This window comes from Corvus cornix, chromosome Z, assembly GCF_000738735.6.
Source record: "Corvus cornix cornix isolate S_Up_H32 chromosome Z, ASM73873v5, whole genome shotgun sequence".
In the NCBI taxonomy this organism is placed as follows: Eukaryota; Metazoa; Chordata; class Aves; order Passeriformes; family Corvidae; genus Corvus; species Corvus cornix.
In genome coordinates, this window is record NC_046357.1 from 13,389,443 (window position 1) to 13,406,217 (window position 16,775).

A 16,775-nucleotide genomic window follows, 5' to 3' on the forward strand; every position below is an offset into this window, starting at 1 on the left:
ATCCTGAGTGCTGAGAGAAATGGCTGTGCCCACTCCTGTGCCATGAACATTCACACTGTCACAGCAGGTCTGACAGGCATAACTGTTCGCTTGCTGGTTGTGACTCTTAGAGCTGTTTGGAGATTCTGGGGGGGTGAGCTGAACAGCACTTTCTGAGCCGTCTCTGACCCAGAATGAGTCTGAGCACAACGGAGGCATCAGGGCAGAGAGTGCTGAGATCTGAAAGAGTTGGCCTGAAAGTGGTGTGAGGGGTTCAGATGCCTGGGCTCACTCCTGGGAGTCACAGCTGAGCCGGAACCTTGCCGAGTATTCACTGAGGGGAGTTGTTTGGTGTTTTGGGAAGGGAAGAGGTGCAGTTAGGGAAAGAGGTGCAGAAGAGTGCTGTAAGATCAGGACAAGGAGCAGAACAGGGGTGGGATGATGTGAAATAGCTTTAGTTCATCAGCCGTGCCTTTCACAGGTAGTTTCAAACCAAACTGCTGAGATTCAGTTTTTGTGAGGGTGAAGCTATGAGCTGGAGCAGAGGCTCAGCCTGCAGGGAGGCTGCATCCTCTTCTGGGACCACTCAGCAGCCTGGGTGATCACAGGAGTGGTAGCATCTCCCAGCTGTGCTGTGCTTGCCTGTGTGTGTTTGCCTCTGACTTCCTTCCTATCCCTCCTGGAGAGGAGGCAGGAGCAGCTGGTCCCAGCTGGCTCTGTACTGATCATTTGCAAGCACACAGAGATGCAAGTGGCTGATTTTGCTTTATTAAGTTGAAGAGAAATGATGAGCCAGTGAGGAGTTCCTGTGGTGCAGAGGTTGGGTCTTGGGGACCTAGAGGAGGCCCTTAAGCCCACTTGACATTTGTGATTCTGCATGGGGGAGCATAAGCAGGCAAAACAGAGCTGGGCATATGTTATGATCTGATTTGTGAGAGATGCCTCTGCCGCAATTAAGGTGCAAACAAGATCATTTGCTGAAGTTAACAATACAGATTTTAGTTAACAATGAATGCAAGGTAGAGTAATAGAGAGAAGGGAGAGCAGGGGGAGGGGTGAGATGAAGGAGGAAGTAGTCACCAGCTATGAATCAAGCACCATCCCGTTGGTCCTTCTTCACTCTCAGCATCTTGGAGTACCACCTTCATACAGCCCAAGTTCCAGAGAGCCACAGCATGGTCACAGATGGTGTTCCCATAACTTGGGGCGATACATGTATGAGCAGGTGCTTCCTTTTGCGCAGTTTTCCAGAGTAGAAATTTTTGTCCGGATGTGTTAACAAGGATGTGCCTACCAGATCCTGCCGTCAGGCATGGAATAGCTCCTTCCTGTTGCACATTCCTCCCTTCTGTGCTTAACTCAAGTTCACACTGTGGTGGTTTATCTTACAGCAAGTTCCATCTGTGGCCTTGACAGTGTTTGAGACAGGCACCTGTACTCCTTAAGCCCTTAAAACGTACTGGTTTTGTCATGATGAGGATATTACAGGGAGCATTTTGCAAAGGGTATCTGTGTGGAGGGAGACCTTCCTCGGTTGTTGCAAGGCTGAAAAAGCCAGCCCCTTGGTTGTATGGAGCAGCAGTCTGTCCTCTCCAGGGAGGTGCTGTGACATATTGAGGTGTTTGCAGAGGGCTATTCTGTGATTCTATGAGCTAAACAAGAAACCAAGTGGGAGCAGAAGCCTCTTGTTTTTCTGCATGGGAAAACACAAATGCTCCACTTCAGCCCTGCAGTAGTTTATCCCTGGTCAAATTGCAGGAACCCTGGCTGAGGATGGACCAGTGTGGAAGAAAGCACTTTGCAGTCTGGAGCAGCATTATGCTGACATACCTGCCTCCTCTGCTGTACTTTGACTTCTGGTTCTGTTGGGAACAGAAGAAAATGGTTCTTCATATTAGGGTTTGATAGGTATCGGTACCATACAGACTTTGGTGTCTGATAAAAGCGGAGCTGCCGATTTCTGAAGTAAAATATTTTCACAAGGAAGTGCAGGAGTTTACTTAGAATCTGTGAATCAAATGTGGTTATTCTCAGGTATTCTTTCATGAGGAAAGGACTGCTAATGTTTACCAGGCTTAGATTCAGTTGGTCTTGTGAACTTTCCTATGTAAGCATGAACACAAAAGATGACCAAGTTGCTTTTGTGCAAGAGGAATTACTCTCCCCAGTCCTCGTGGCACAGCACCCAGCCTGCTGCTGCATGCACAAACTTAATAAAGCCAGGAGATGGAGGCCCCTTTGATCTGCCTCTAGTCCCTTTAGAGGCTGGTTGTAATCTTCACAGTTTGAAAACTGCATTCTCTTGTCTGAGCCACCTGCAAAGAGCAAGCCTTCCATGTAAAGCATTCACAGTGCTGAAATCCTTGGAATTACAATCCTTAGTAGTCCTTTCCTGTCCTTTGCTTCTTCCAGCATAGTTGGGTTTTTTTTTTCCTGGCACCTTTCCTTGCATTGATACTCTGTCCACCATTCCTGAAGTCTTGCCAGCTCTTATAGCTTGTCATTAGGGCAGCCTGCAGTGAGTGCCTTTGTGAAAATCACTTAGGTGACTTTAAAGAGCTAATGGGCACTGCAGAGACCTGTGCTGCCAGTTCCTGAGTCCTGCTGGTTCATAAGTCTCTACCTGTCCAAGAAGCTCCATAAAACATGTACCCTTTGAACATTTCAGCACTTTCTTTCACTTCTGGGTTCTGGAGTGCCAGCACAAGCTTACCTGCAGCATGCAAGCTTAGGGAATAGAGTCACAGAATCATTTAGGTTGGAACAGACCTCTAAGATCACTGAGTCCAGCTGTTATCCCAAACACTGCCAAGTCCACCAGTAAATCATGTCCCTAAGTGCCACATCTACATATCTTTTAAATACCTCTAGGGATGCTGACTCCACCTCTGCCCTGGGCAGACTCTTCCAGTGCTTGGCACCCATTTTGGAGAACTTGTCACTAATACTGAACTTGAGGCCACTGCCTCTCATCCTGTCACCTGTTCCCTGGGAGAAGAGGCCGACCCCCACCTGGCTACACCCTCCTGTCAGGAGTTGTAAAGAGAGATAAGGTGTCCCTTTTCTTCAGGAGAAACACCCCCAACTCCCTCAGCTGCTTCTCACAGGACTTGTGCTTGAGACCCCTCCCCAGCTCCATTGCCTTCTCTGGACATTCTTCAGCACCTCAAGGTCTTTGTTGTAATGAGTAAGACATTGTAGCCTTTTAGCCTTGTTCTTGGTCCTGACTGCAGCAGGTTGGTGACCTCTGATTGCCAGTATGTAATCAGTTTGAGTTTTCTTCATTATTATGTGATTTAAATTTATGGAATATAAATTTTTGGAACAAAAATTTGGAACAGGAATTTCTGGAGTCTGGTTCAAGACCATCTGGATACTGTTTGGAAAACCAAACTGAAAATCAGATCAACCATGACAATGCAGAGACAACTACTTCAAGATGTCACTCTAGGGTTTTTTGCATATTTTGTGTGAATGAATTTTCAGAGAGACATAAAAAGAGAAAGATTCTTAATAATGTCCATATATTTTAATTATCTTTTTTTGTCTTAGTGGTACCCCAAAACTGCATTTCTCTGTTATTTTTAGATTAGCAGTTCTTAAATGATTTGGTAAGAGACTTATTACATAAATATAATTTATTGGAAATTTGTAATCTGCGAATTTGTTTCACAGTTTGTGTATTCTGTTTTAGAAGATACTTGTTTTTCATTAAATTTTAATAGAATTGTACTGCAAGTTAAATTGTATTCAGATGGCATTTTACCAAGAGCTAGATTAATTAATAGAAATTTCACCTTATTCTTCTAATCCATTTCATTAATGTTTTCACCAAAATAAGAGGCACCAGACACTAAAGTTGCCAAGTGAATGAGCATAGAAAGTTCAAATTACATTGAGTAATGTACTCCTAGGAAAACATCTGACGCAGCTGTAATTTTTAATTGTCCCTTATTGACTTGGGTTTAATTCCTGGGTAAAAAAATAAGAACATTCAGGCAGAAAGACAGTCATTGATGCAAAACATTGGCAACTTCAGGCATATGTCTCCCACGACATTTTTCTCTGTGTACCTTCTGATGCCCAGCACGTCTATCATTGCATCTTTACAGCCTGAGAGGTAATGAGCAGCACAGACACTCAGCAGCAGTATCTGATTAAGTGCATCAGTCAAGACAGGTCCGATTTTAGCTTCCCTCTGCTTCAGAGTGGTGTGACTTCACTGTTTGATATGCCATGTTTTTGACAGCAGGAATGTCAAAGTTAAACAAACCTTGCTGAGTTGTAAGCTTTCTTTCTCTGTGCTTGTTTTTGCTGGGACTTGGGGGTTGTCAGCATGGGCTTGTACGTGATTAAGTAGTTGTAATGGTTTCCTGCGTGAACACTTCTTCACACTCAGAAAGCATTTGTGTGACTTAGCTTGGCCTGTTTTAGGAATGCTTGTAAAAAGAGCTGTTTGGTTGTCTGTTCAGTTTTAAATTCACACACTCACTTTCTTTTTTTACAACAATTTTCCCATTATTGCATGGGAGCCCTCACTATCACATTGTCATCATCCAGACATAGTTTTGTTCATAAGCAGATCCTGTGTATACAAAACTACCTTGTTTATTTCAGGAGGGGTAGTTGGAACAGGGGAAAGGAATTGCTTACTGCATTTGTTTCATAAATAATTAGTAAGTTCTCACAGTAGATCAGCTATGAAAGTTGCTCACTTTCATATGAGTGAAAGAGGAGAATATTGCTTGTACAGTGACTGTTTCAACACAGTTTATTGACCTCTTGAAAAACTAACCCCTTAACTGTATCTTTTTGTTAATACTTAAACTAAAGGCATGTCTTAGAACAAAGTGAAGGTTTTTGGAAAAATCATAATGTAGCAAGTTATGAACCGTGTGGAATTTATTCATCTAGCATCCCTAGCATCATTCACACCTCCTATCAGGGGTTATAGTATTTTGACTGTGAACAGTGTAGAGTGGCAAAAATGACAGAGCTCTTGCACAAAGAGAAGGCAGCTGAGAATAGCAAGTGAAGACACAAATCAATGCTTCCATATTTTGTGTGACAGTCTTCATTTGTAGTGTGCATTATCCTCTTCTGGGAATTTCCAGACATTTTCACCCTGCATCTGCAAAGTCCTGTGTAACTCCAAAGGTGTAAAAAGCTGGCTATGTGTAGTTAGCACCTGGAGGTCCCCTCATGTTGCAGTGTACACTGCACTCTACCAGCACCAGCGGGAAACAAAAGTGGGAAAAAGCCATCTTTGTGGAAATCTCAGATAACACCTTTAACTGAGGTGAGTCATGTTTGCTCTTTAAGGGAGTTTGGAGTGGTGGAAGGCAAGCAGAAATTAACTGCTTAACAATCAAGCATAATCAAGCTCATTTTGAATGGATGAGTTGTTCAAAGTGAAGAAGAACTTACATGGGGTTTTTTTTAATAAGTGAGACCATTGATAGTTAAAGATTAGAAAGCTCTTTCTTACAAAGGACTGGCAAAGAATATTGTCACCTGATGAAAAATGAAATTGATTTGTTAGAGAGTATAGCTTTTCTTTCATATACAGGAACCATGTAGATTTAAACTGTCCTGAGGAAGTTTGTACAATACTGCTTTTTTCATATATAGTTGAGTCTTACAGATAACTTAAAATATTTCCTTGTAGCTGAAAGTTAAGGGTCTTTTATGTTGTTGTTAGGCAAGTAGGATTTGTAGGGTAGTTTTAGGGGACGTTTTTATTTTTGCTAAAAACAATTTGGAATTTGGTCTTAAAAACCAACCATTTTACTGAAATTTATCAGCCATTTCTATCTAGAAGCTGATGAAATGTTAACATCTCACCATTTCTTCTGTTTATGCAGTCAAATGTCTGGATATCACATATCCATGTTGGGACATGTTATGTAACTTGTTGGGATGAATCAGTTTTTCTAATAAAAGCCTCACATCTGCAAAATTATCTCCCACAACAGCTAGAAACTTCCAAGTATTGCTGCTTTAATTTCATTCAGTTTCTTACTTGAATCTCTTACCAACCTTCTTCTTGTTTAGTCTTAGACTGTTCTGGGTACACTCTCAGCACTGCATCCCTTTTCTATTCCTAAGGACTCCAGCACTGTACATCCCTGTGTTATACCTCTTCCTCAAAAATCCATGGAAACCCTCAGGGTAGGAGTACCCCCTTTCTCTCTTCTGTTTCTCGTGGAATGTGCTGTGCTCAGCAGTTACGATGAAAGGTAGGCTTTCCTCAGGCAGCACGGTTCCTATTCTCAGCCCATTCCTCACTTCTTGAATAGTCCTAAACTGGTGGGCTCCCAGTCAAGACTTCCCTGCCTGGACAACAAGGTGCCTGGGATTTCTCAGTAAATCTGAAATCACTTGTAACACTTTACTCATTGAAGGTAAAGCAAGGTTAAGGTTATTTCACTTCAGAATCAGATGGTTAGAAGAGACAGTCAAAATTTGGAGAGACATAAAAGCAGAAGTAGAACTGTACTTTGTAGCTGCCTGTATTTTAGTGTGGCTCCAAGAAGTTATCCCTCTCCGCTTCATCAAACTAAAAAAGCTGCCTGGAGACTTGACACAGTGGGGATCCAGTCCTTAGATGTCACCTGTCCAGGTGACGTACCATGCACAGGAGGTTGTCCATCACCAGGGAGAGAGTTTTTCTGCAAAATCCTCTGGCTATCTGGCATTAATTTTCACCTCTTCTGAGCTTTTCCTACATTACAGAGCCTCATGCTTAACCAGGACTCCAAACTTTCCCCTAATGGTTGTTCACCACGGCAGTCTCCATGTTTTTAAACATTTTTGCCTCCAGTGCTATCAGCTGCCCAGACAATTAGCAATACTTTTTGCTAGCTGTAAACAGAAAACCTGACAGCTGGCCTGAGATTTTATTTGGCCATAAACAAAACACTTAACCAGCAGTCTGAACAGAGTTTTTTGTTCAGATAGCTGTGGGGAAGGTTTTTCTCAGCACAAAACCCTTAAAAATGTAGATAATGAGAACTGGGCTTCATAGAAATAAGTATGCTGAAAACTGCAAATGTACAAGGGAGGTTAAAGAATACAACTCATAAATAGCCCCTCATTGAGGAGATGATTGCTGTAACTGAACAAAGATTGGGGGAGACAGCTGGAGTGGTGCTGCAGCGTGGGTTAGTGGGGTTAGGGTGGAGGTTATAGCAGTGATAGCTCATTGCTGCTGTGTACAGCACACTTGTGCATGGTGGCTCAGTTCTAAATGTGGCTGGTATTATTTCATTTATTAATGTGGCATATTTCAATTGTACACATTATGTGTTATCAGGATCCAGGCATCTTTCAGGCTGACCTCAGAGAACCCATTTCTGAAAACCTGAACCTGTAAACCAAGATACCATCTTTTACACTGAGAGATATACACATCTAGTGGTGCCTCATTTTGTTAGGTACACAAGGTGCTGTGATTATTCTGTCTGGGCTTGGGTCTAAAGGGCAAACAGCTCATTCATGACAAAGGTGTAGCTGGCATGAACACAAGGTTTGGGACCCAGCTGCCATGTCATCCATTCTTCTAGAGCAGAGTGTCTGGGCAACTGTTCCTCAGCACTGGGTCCTGCTGGACACGGAGGTAATGCTGGATAACTGTCCCCTGCCACAGCCGTGGAGGTGATGCTGGAGAGGCTGTAAGCACTTGGAGCTGTCTGTCTGGCCTGTGGATGTGTCCCATCTGGAATTAGGACATCCTCTTCCATGAGTGAGATACCAAGGGACTATTGCAGTATATGTAACAGAAACAAGTGTTCCTGATCCTTTGTAGGATTTGGGAAATCCCAGCACCGTAGAAGCCTTTCTCAGGGTTATGGGTTGGAAAAAGGCCAGCAGTTGCTGTCAAACTGGCATCTCAGTTGCTTTTCAGGTCTAGCAGTATTTGCATCGTTGGTATTTCCTTGGTAGCATGGACAGCTGGCATTCAAAGCTAGAGTGAGTGGAGAGGAATTAGCCCCACAGAGCACAGTGCAGGGTTGCTAGCAACCCTGCAGAGCAAAGACTTCTGTCTGAAAAGCTTTAGATGCACAGATCTCAAAATTACAGTGTAAGCAGTAAGTGTCTGGCCTGTCATTAGGCAGGATGACAGCAGGTGAGGATCCCGTGGCTACCCTGCTGGTATTTAGATGACACCTGCTGGTCAAGTGTCCCCACTTGTCAAGGATATTCTCCATGCACAGAACAAGGCATTTTTGGATGTGCCACAGCACTGGGCTTAGTGTGCCATCCTGATGAGAAAATGAGCTGCCTGTGAAGAAAGGATATCCCATCTTACACTATCTACTGGTATTATTAGAGAGGTTAGAGCCAAACCACAGGAGAGAAACCCCTTGAAAATGGCATCGCCAGTTCAATTTTTTTTAGCTTGGCTCTGTCTCACAACGTAATACCTGGTGTTTGAGTGGGGTAACTTTTTAATGCATGTTTAATCCATCTTGGGAGATTCAGAACTTCACTGGGCAGGGCCCTTAGCAGTCTGGTGTTACTTTGGAGTTGGCCCTGCAGTGGGGGCAGGTGGGTGGCAGCCAGAAGAGTCACTCCCAGCTAATATCATCCTATAAGTGTTACAGCCATACAGTTCAAGCTTGAAAATATGTTCAAGACAGCATTGCTTTTTACTCTTCCAGATACCCACAGCTTTTTCAAACAGCAGCAGCATCGGAGGGAGAGATGGGAACAAAATCATGCAGCTGTCAGGAGGGTTTCTCGGCGCTCTGTCAGCAAGGAGCGATGGGTGGAGACACTTGTGGTTGCAGACAGTAAAATGGTTGAATATCATGGAAGTGACCATGTGGAGTCATATATTCTCACTATAATGAATATGGTATGTACAATATTTTGGGGGTTTTTAGATAGACAAACAAAGGAAACCTGAATTTGATTATGCTGCTGATCTTCTAAGACATCTTCAACAATGTTCACGGACAAAAATGTAGTATTATTCATATATATTAATTAAAACTCTGTATTTTAAAGTACTTTTACCTTATATTTTGTATAGGCACAATTTTTCTCTGTGTTTATGCGAGAGAGGTCTCATAGCTATAAATGCTAGCACTAGCTTTCTTTCCACTGAAATTCTCTGACTCCCTTGGAACCTGTTGCTCAGTGATGATTTCAGATTGTTGGCTATGGCAGAGAAATTCTACGGGTTTTTAGCATATGAATTCTTTCATGTATTTGTGGGTGAGAAAGGCACACAGGAGACTGCTGGAAATTGTAGTAACTTTGCAAAAGCCAAAATACCACCTTGTTACTGTTTTGGTCACAAATCAAAACAGAAATATATGACCTATTATGAAGCAAGTTAACTGTCCCAGTTGAAGCCAATACAACTGTTTTTCCAGATAAGTATTCTTCCTGGAGTACAAAGTTCACATTGGAATAAAGAAAAGTTGATCTTCAAGTGCTTTCCTGTGTGGCAGGTTCCAAAATATAAGTTGTTCTGGGAAAAGCCATAGCATCTGCTTACAGATATTATTAATACCTGTATCAATATTACGTGTATCATGGCAGATATTGAGCTTGAGAGTGTATTGAGGATGTGTTCTGTGTGGTTATCATGGACATGTGCAATATATGTGGAGTTAATCAGAGTGTGATTCTAGCCGTGGTGACTGATCTTTCCCGTGTTATATGGTATGTTCCCAGCTGTGCCCCAAGCAGTCTGACTTGCTGCTGAGGCAGTGAGCCTGAGTAAACAGGTGCAAAGGTTGTTCGAGCACGTGAGGTTTTGTCCACACATGGAAAAATGCTTGGAATAAAACCCAGTCATTATCAGGTGCAGGAACAAACAAGACTCAACATTTTCTCTCCAGTCTGACCTTAGATATTAGGGTTACTTAAAATGTTTCAATTTTCAGTAGAGTACTTTGAAAAAGATCCATACCCAAATCAGACCTCTATAAACACAATTTCCACTTCATTTTGGTATTTTCTCCTTTAGTGGTTTTCTCCATAACAATTTTGACCCAAAGGCAATCCATTTTGTTCACTCATATTTCCTGTGATAGATGGCATGGGTCAGCTATATAGATAGGTTGTGAATATCTTCTGCTCTGATTCCTTTTCCTCCTGCCTAATTCAATATTGTGATGATGTTTATGACAATTGGGTTACATTTTTGCAGAGATCAGTTCTTGTTCTTTTTTATGTGGAGTCTTTTTTGAATGGAGTCATTATCTTTGCTTTTGTTCTTATCATCCTCTCCTGTACTCTGAAAACACAAGAGTAGCCATCATTCACCTAATTTCTCTTTGCCTAGTACTGACTAAATTTTGCTTTTTTGTGACAGAATCCTGTTCATTTCAAACAGAATGATTTGATATGCTGGTTTATTTGCACCCTGAGTGGACCTCTCCATTAGTGTTGTATGACTGTAGATGTTGTGTTCCTTTTTGCTAGTGTTTTTTTATGAACTCTGAAATTTTTGAAAGGGAAATGGACATAATATGATCTTGTCTGGGCTTTTGCTCTTTAGCTTAGTAACTTTTGCCAAGTGCTATGTCATCGCTCATTTGGCAGAGCAAGCCTTTGCAGTAATTGTAATATTTATTGCATTTCAGTAAACTTTGAATGATTTGAGAATTTAAAAAGCAAAACAATCACCAGAGCCACAATATGCTAGAAGTAAATGTATTTTCTCTCTGAAGTTGTGTTCTGCTGTAGAGGAATCAGTTAATCTCATATCTCCTGGCTCTGGCACAGGTCACAGGGTTGTTCCATGATCCAAGCATTGGCAATGCAATTCACATTGTGCTCGTCCGGCTCATCCTCTTTGAGGAGGTGGAGGTAAGGTTTTTATATACCTCAAAATATCCCTTAGAAAACTTCTGGGTTCAATGCATTGAGCTGTAATCATATTTGCTTAAAGTAATGTTTTAAATTTACTCTGTTATTGATCTTCAGCATGTCTGGTTTTAGAATAAATGCTGCCCTCGATAGCAAAGTATTTTAGCTGATGACTTCAGGTATTTCTGCATAAAATTACATAGGAAAATGTAATTAAAACAGGGAGGTTAAGAATGGGGAAATAGAATCTGCCTAGTGTCAGAAGAACATGGGATGCCAAGGAAGAGTAGATGAGAAACAGAAATTACGTATTAACACTCAGAATCTAATTACCAAGCATTACCTGGAATGTATTATGAACTGTAGTGCTATGGTATTTGCAGGTCTCTGAAGAAGTAAATCTCTTAATTTGCAGTTCAAATACATGTTTTTCTTTTTAAATCTCTTTTGAAACAAAATAAAATTAGGACAAAATAGATGTTAATTGCTATAAACTAGCTATATATTGATAGTTTCCAATGTCTCTGTTTCACAAATATGTTACTATGTGCTTGAATACATGTTGACTGTCATGGTGTTATGGTTATTTTCAAAGTGCTGTGCATGATATAGCTAGCTCTGACCACAGGAATACCTTAAAGGGATTTTCCCGGTGGCTTAAGATTTATAACCACAAGCCAGATGGTCCCAGTGCTATTGAAGACAGTAAACCAAACCTCAAGGCTATGTCTTCAGAAATATTTATTGGGATAGAGTCTGTCCTTACAGCTGTCAGTGTAAGTACAAGTGGGATAAAAACTTGAGTTTGCGTCGAAAGAGAATAATTACGACCTGAGATCCATTATGGCCTCCAATTAACTGTATTTGCTAAATTTCTGTGGCTGTTTGAATAAAAAAAGGTGGATTCCTGATCAACTGAGGAATGGCAATGTTGGAAGTAACCGTTTTAAATATCTTTCAAAATTTGTTTTTAAGTTCCCCAGAAATTAATGTCTGGTAACAGTTAACCCCATACTTAGATGGTTGTTAATAAAAGAGCAAACTGAGGCAAGGTAAAGTGAGTGTCCGAGACCAGAAATTAGAAAATTCAATTTTGGATTAATTTATTTTACATACTTTTTATTTCAGAGTTTTCATTAATTTGCATGTAAACTGTATAATAAGAAGTTGAGGAAGAAACATTTATGATTGCATTGTTTCTCTTTGGAATTGAAAAATATTGTGAAATAAATAGTCTGTTAGAAGCATAATTGTTCTCTGAATATGACAGTGTTCACGTAACATTGAGGGACAAATTTGATCACAAAGTCCCCCAATAAGTACCCTTCACCTTCTCTTCAGAGGAAAATTTGATTTCAAGAGAATATAAAATGTTTGAAAGTTTCAGTTCAGTGTTGGATCTTATGAAACTCATTTATCAAAATGTATGTAGAGTTCTGCATTCTGTAATTTTTCCTTTAGCTGCACCATTTACAGAAATGTCAGCATTTTAACTTAATATTCAATGTTAGATAAATAGGAGTCATTGCTCCTAATGATGGCTCTAACTTTAGGCAAAACCATAATCAATTGCATTTAGATTACCCATTCTCACAGCTGACTTCACTGAAGGGTTATTGCAATGCAGTGTGGTCTTCACAGTAATATATTCCTTCATTTCCCATTAGCAAGGCTTGAAGATAGTGCACCATGCTGATAAGACATTAGCCAGCTTCTGCAAGTGGCAGAAGAGTGTCAATCCCAAGAGTGATGTCAACCCCACGCACCATGATGTGGCTGTTCTTCTTACCAGGTATGACAGCAGTGACTGACTGCTGTTCAGTTGCATTTCTTTGGTGATGATATTTATTTTATAGGTTCATGCCATCATTTAGTTCATCCCGCACAGAGCCCAGTAACGTGGTCAAAATACTTACAACATGATGTGTGCATAGGAGTTAGAGATGCATCTTAGTCACAATATTGAGATCTGTGGGTCCCGAGAGGTGAGCAATTTCTGTAGCTCAGGTCATTTTCCCTTGATCCTATCTCATTTTGTCCTCAGTGACTGCTCTATTCTTCTTTGAGACAATATACAAAAACAAAGCAGCATGTAGATGAAAAACTCCTGAAGAAAAGTGTGGGTGCAGCTCAGAAAGGAAGAGTATTCTGCAAACATGGTGCCATTCATTTTTAGGCTTTAAAGCATACGATTTTTAAATATCTCCATATTTAAGGAGACACTTTTTTTTTTTTAATGTCTGAGCGAGGGAGGAACACAAAACTTAAAAATGAGGTTGTCTGAGGTTCTTCAGGGAGTTCATGTCATGGCATGAAATGGGACTTCTGCAGGTCTGTAAAAATGGATTCAGTCTGCACACAGGTGGCAGAAAAGATTGGGTCTGTGGTCTGAAAAAAACAGTCCTCAGCTAAAGTCTGTCAGGAAAAAAAACCCCAACCTAAAACACCCCTCAAGCAGCTCAGTAAAGAACAGTCACAGAATTATTTAGGTTGGAAAAGACCTCCAAGATCACCAAGTCCACTCTTTGACCAATCCCCACCTTATCAACCTTTTTTCAGTCAAAAATCTTAAAATAAGAATGTGAAATAAAGTCTCACAAATGATGTGAGATTTACCTCTCCAAATAAAAAGTGCTCCGACAGTTCACTTGAACGAAGCTGAGGTATGGTGACTGTAGTAAACCATGCTTCAAAATGCTGCCAGACGTGGAGGTTCTAAAACTTTGACTTACGTGAGTTGACAATAAATGTATGTATCTAGGTACTACAGCCCCATAAATATTGGCTAAATATTATAGCAGTGTAATGATAGTAGTAGAACAAGTGCATGTTGTTGCATACATGTTTGTCAAAGTCTTACCACTACGAATTACTTAAAATGTAGATTAGCACATAATAAGACGGAAGATTGCCACCCAGTGTCAGTGACACTCCACAGTTGTGTTAAATGGCACACCTCTCTTTTGTGATTCTAGGAAGGACATTTGTGCTGGCATGAACCGTCCCTGTGAAACCTTAGGCTTGTCTCATCTGTCAGGCATGTGTCAGCCTCACAGAAGCTGCAACATCAATGAGGACTCTGGCCTTCCCTTGGCTTTCACTATTGCTCATGAACTGGGACACAGGTACAGTTGTCAGGGAAGGGGGAACCTGTCTGTGTCAAATTTATTATTTGCATGTTAATACTCAAATTGCAAGACAGAAACAATTCAAGAAGTGAGTTAATGTCTCTATTATTGAAATCAAAACTGTTTTCTATTTCAAAGCAAAGGAATAAGTAACATATTTTTAAGCCTTTGACCTGTGTTTTACATACACAGCTGTTCAGTCTGTGCTGGGACATTACATCAGGATGAAATAATTAAGCCACAAAGAAGCATGACTCAATCATGCTAACTTTAACATACATGTGCTAGATTTCTATGCAATTACTTTAGATGATTTCCAGATCAATCCAAGACATTTATGGAAAATAAACCTGTTTCATTACGTCAAGGCATTTCAATATTGCAGATTAGCTAGAAAACATTTTTAAGTCATATAGTCAAACTTCATATTTTAATCTTATAATATATTATATTTATTATTTATTCTCCTTTCTGATGAACCGATAAAGTCACTTTAGGGCATGTCTTAATAAGTGATATCTTCTGTATAATAATGCTATTTTGGGTACACTTAGGTCAAGATAACTAAAGTTCCTGGATATTTATTTTCAGACATGGTTAATTTATTTTTATGATTGGGTATTTTTGCTTGAACTAAATTTCTCAGAATTTTAAATTTTGGGGGGTGTTTTTGTTGGTTAGATGGTTTATGAACTTCCCTGAAAAAAATTCGATTTTTGAATCTGTTTTGACACAGCTGTTTTCTTCAGGGTAGAGCGTTACCTCATGGAGACTCTGGTTTGACTGTAATGCCTGCACTTTTCAACTGAACTGTGTTGCTTCGCTAAGTCACATGTTCATTGCTCTATCTACAATCACATTAATTTCACTGTGAGCCCAGCCACCAATCAGGATGGAGTCTCTATTTCCTGATAGAACAGTGATGATGATGATGATGATGGTAATGACCCTGTCACCCATTAGTTGGCCATTCTTTATTCAACCTCTCCATTGCCAGACAGGAAATAGTATAAATAGATAACACTGAAATCACTACAATCGGATCTGGGTACTGTGCGTTTACTTACTTGGCCCCCATAGCCTGTTGCTGACAGGGAGCTGTTTTCATTCACACTGATGATCTGAAGAGACTTCTTCCCTGTGGATTGATCCGTGTGTGGCCTTCTCCTGGTTTAGCCTGGCTGGCTGGTAGCTCTGTCTCCTTTGGATGCTGCAAGACTCAGTACAGCTGTACTTGCCCTTGCAGGAGTGGTGCAGGGCCTTTCCTGTAAGGGTTGTCTCTGTTAAGGAACATTGAGTACCGTAGGGTTTGTTGTCACCCTGTTAACCTCAAGACCGGTTAGTGTACACATGCTGAGAAGTTCAGGTATGGACAAGTTTGTAAGAACAGATGAACGAAAAATGAGAATTCAGACATGCACCCATGCCTTAGATGAATGCCAAAAATCAGCTCTTCGCCACACCGTCCCTCTAGATGTTTGCAGCCTTAAGATTCAACAGACCCTTTTTGTGGAAAAAAGCCCATCAGAAACGGGAGATCCTTGCTTTTAAACCTCTGAGTCATTGCTGGAGTTGATTCTGACTGAAATTAGCTCTGCTTTTGGAACTTTGGAGTCACGGTATGATTACATTTTTGAGAAACGTAGTTTTAAGTGTTTTGAATGCACTTTATCTGATTTTTGACTGAATCCTGACCTGAGTAAGCTCTCACTGCTCTTAGGACTTACACACCTCCAAATGTTAACAATGTAGGTGTCAACATCTTCATAGATCAGTATCTTTGCATGTTATTATTTCAGATAATCCTCACACTGAGGTGATGAAGAGGCGTGTATATTTACTCAGTTGAATCCCATCCAAACTTTTGTGTTTATGACTTCTGCAAGCTGTTGAATAAAGAAATTTCTCAGCAAGTCAGAGAAGCTGGAGAGAACCTGTTACAGAGATCTGTTTCTAAGGCACAGACTGAGAAAATTAAATAGGATGAAGGAATAGAGGTTGGAGGCAAATTCACTGAACATTCAATAACTTTGTAAACAGTATCTCTGTTGCAGTCTACCAAAAGAGTTTTAAAATGAAACAAGAAGTAGAGACATGATTATTAGAGAGTGTAAGACAGAATGTAACAAAGCCTGATCTTCTTTAAAGTGGTTTAGTCTGTGAGAGCCTGTTCTTTATTTTGTGCAGGGCAGTATTGCTGTGCATAACAGACATGTTTGAAAGCCTGTGGGAGTGTAGATTCTTCATAGGTTTTGGTTCATATGTTCTATATGTGCATTTCCTTTAGGTAACAGGTAACTACAGCTCTGCCAGGGAGGAAGCAATGCAAGTGTCTTTTTAAGTACAGAGTGGAACTGCAGGTAGATGTTGTGGTACAGCCAATCAGCTGGAGTTATTAGATGTTGTTTTTTGTCTCCAGTTTTGGAATCCAGCACGATGGGAAGGAGAATGACTGCGAGCCTCTTGGAAAGCGCCCATATATTATGTCCCGACAGTTACAGTATGATCCTACTCCACTCACCTGGTCACAGTGCAGCAAGGAGTACATCACACGATTCCTAGAGTGAGTGATCAGGTTGTAGCATTTGCCTAAATTGAGCACAGCTGTGCTGGAGTTTAAAGTAAATTTTGTATTATTGTAGTGGTAATTGCAGAGGGTTTTAGTGTGCTTGAGTTAATTTTCATGGGGTACATACCGCTGTCCTGTTGCTTACTTATTTGGGAAAAGCTCTGTTATAGTCTTGTTGTCTGGAAGTGAACTCAAGTCTTGTCGTATTGGCTCAGGTTTGGTAAACTCTGCAGCTTTTTGCAGTTACCAGGAAGAAAGAAGCTTCCGTCAGG

General features: G+C 40.7%; 1 protein-coding gene across 2 annotated transcripts in view; it reads left to right on the forward strand.

Annotated features, from left to right (window-relative positions):
- ADAMTS12 (ADAM metallopeptidase with thrombospondin type 1 motif 12) overlaps positions 1 to 16,775 on the forward strand; it is a 160,467-nt gene that overhangs the window by 78,679 nt on the left and 65,013 nt on the right. For both annotated transcript variants that reach the window (XM_039567189.1, XM_039567188.1), the window contains exons 4-8: positions 8,643 to 8,839; positions 10,723 to 10,806; positions 12,474 to 12,598; positions 13,782 to 13,931; positions 16,354 to 16,497. In XM_039567189.1, the coding sequence (XP_039423123.1) occupies positions 8,643 to 8,839; positions 10,723 to 10,806; positions 12,474 to 12,598; positions 13,782 to 13,931; positions 16,354 to 16,497 (700 nt within the window). The remainder of the gene's footprint in view (positions 1 to 8,642; positions 8,840 to 10,722; positions 10,807 to 12,473; positions 12,599 to 13,781; positions 13,932 to 16,353; positions 16,498 to 16,775) is intronic.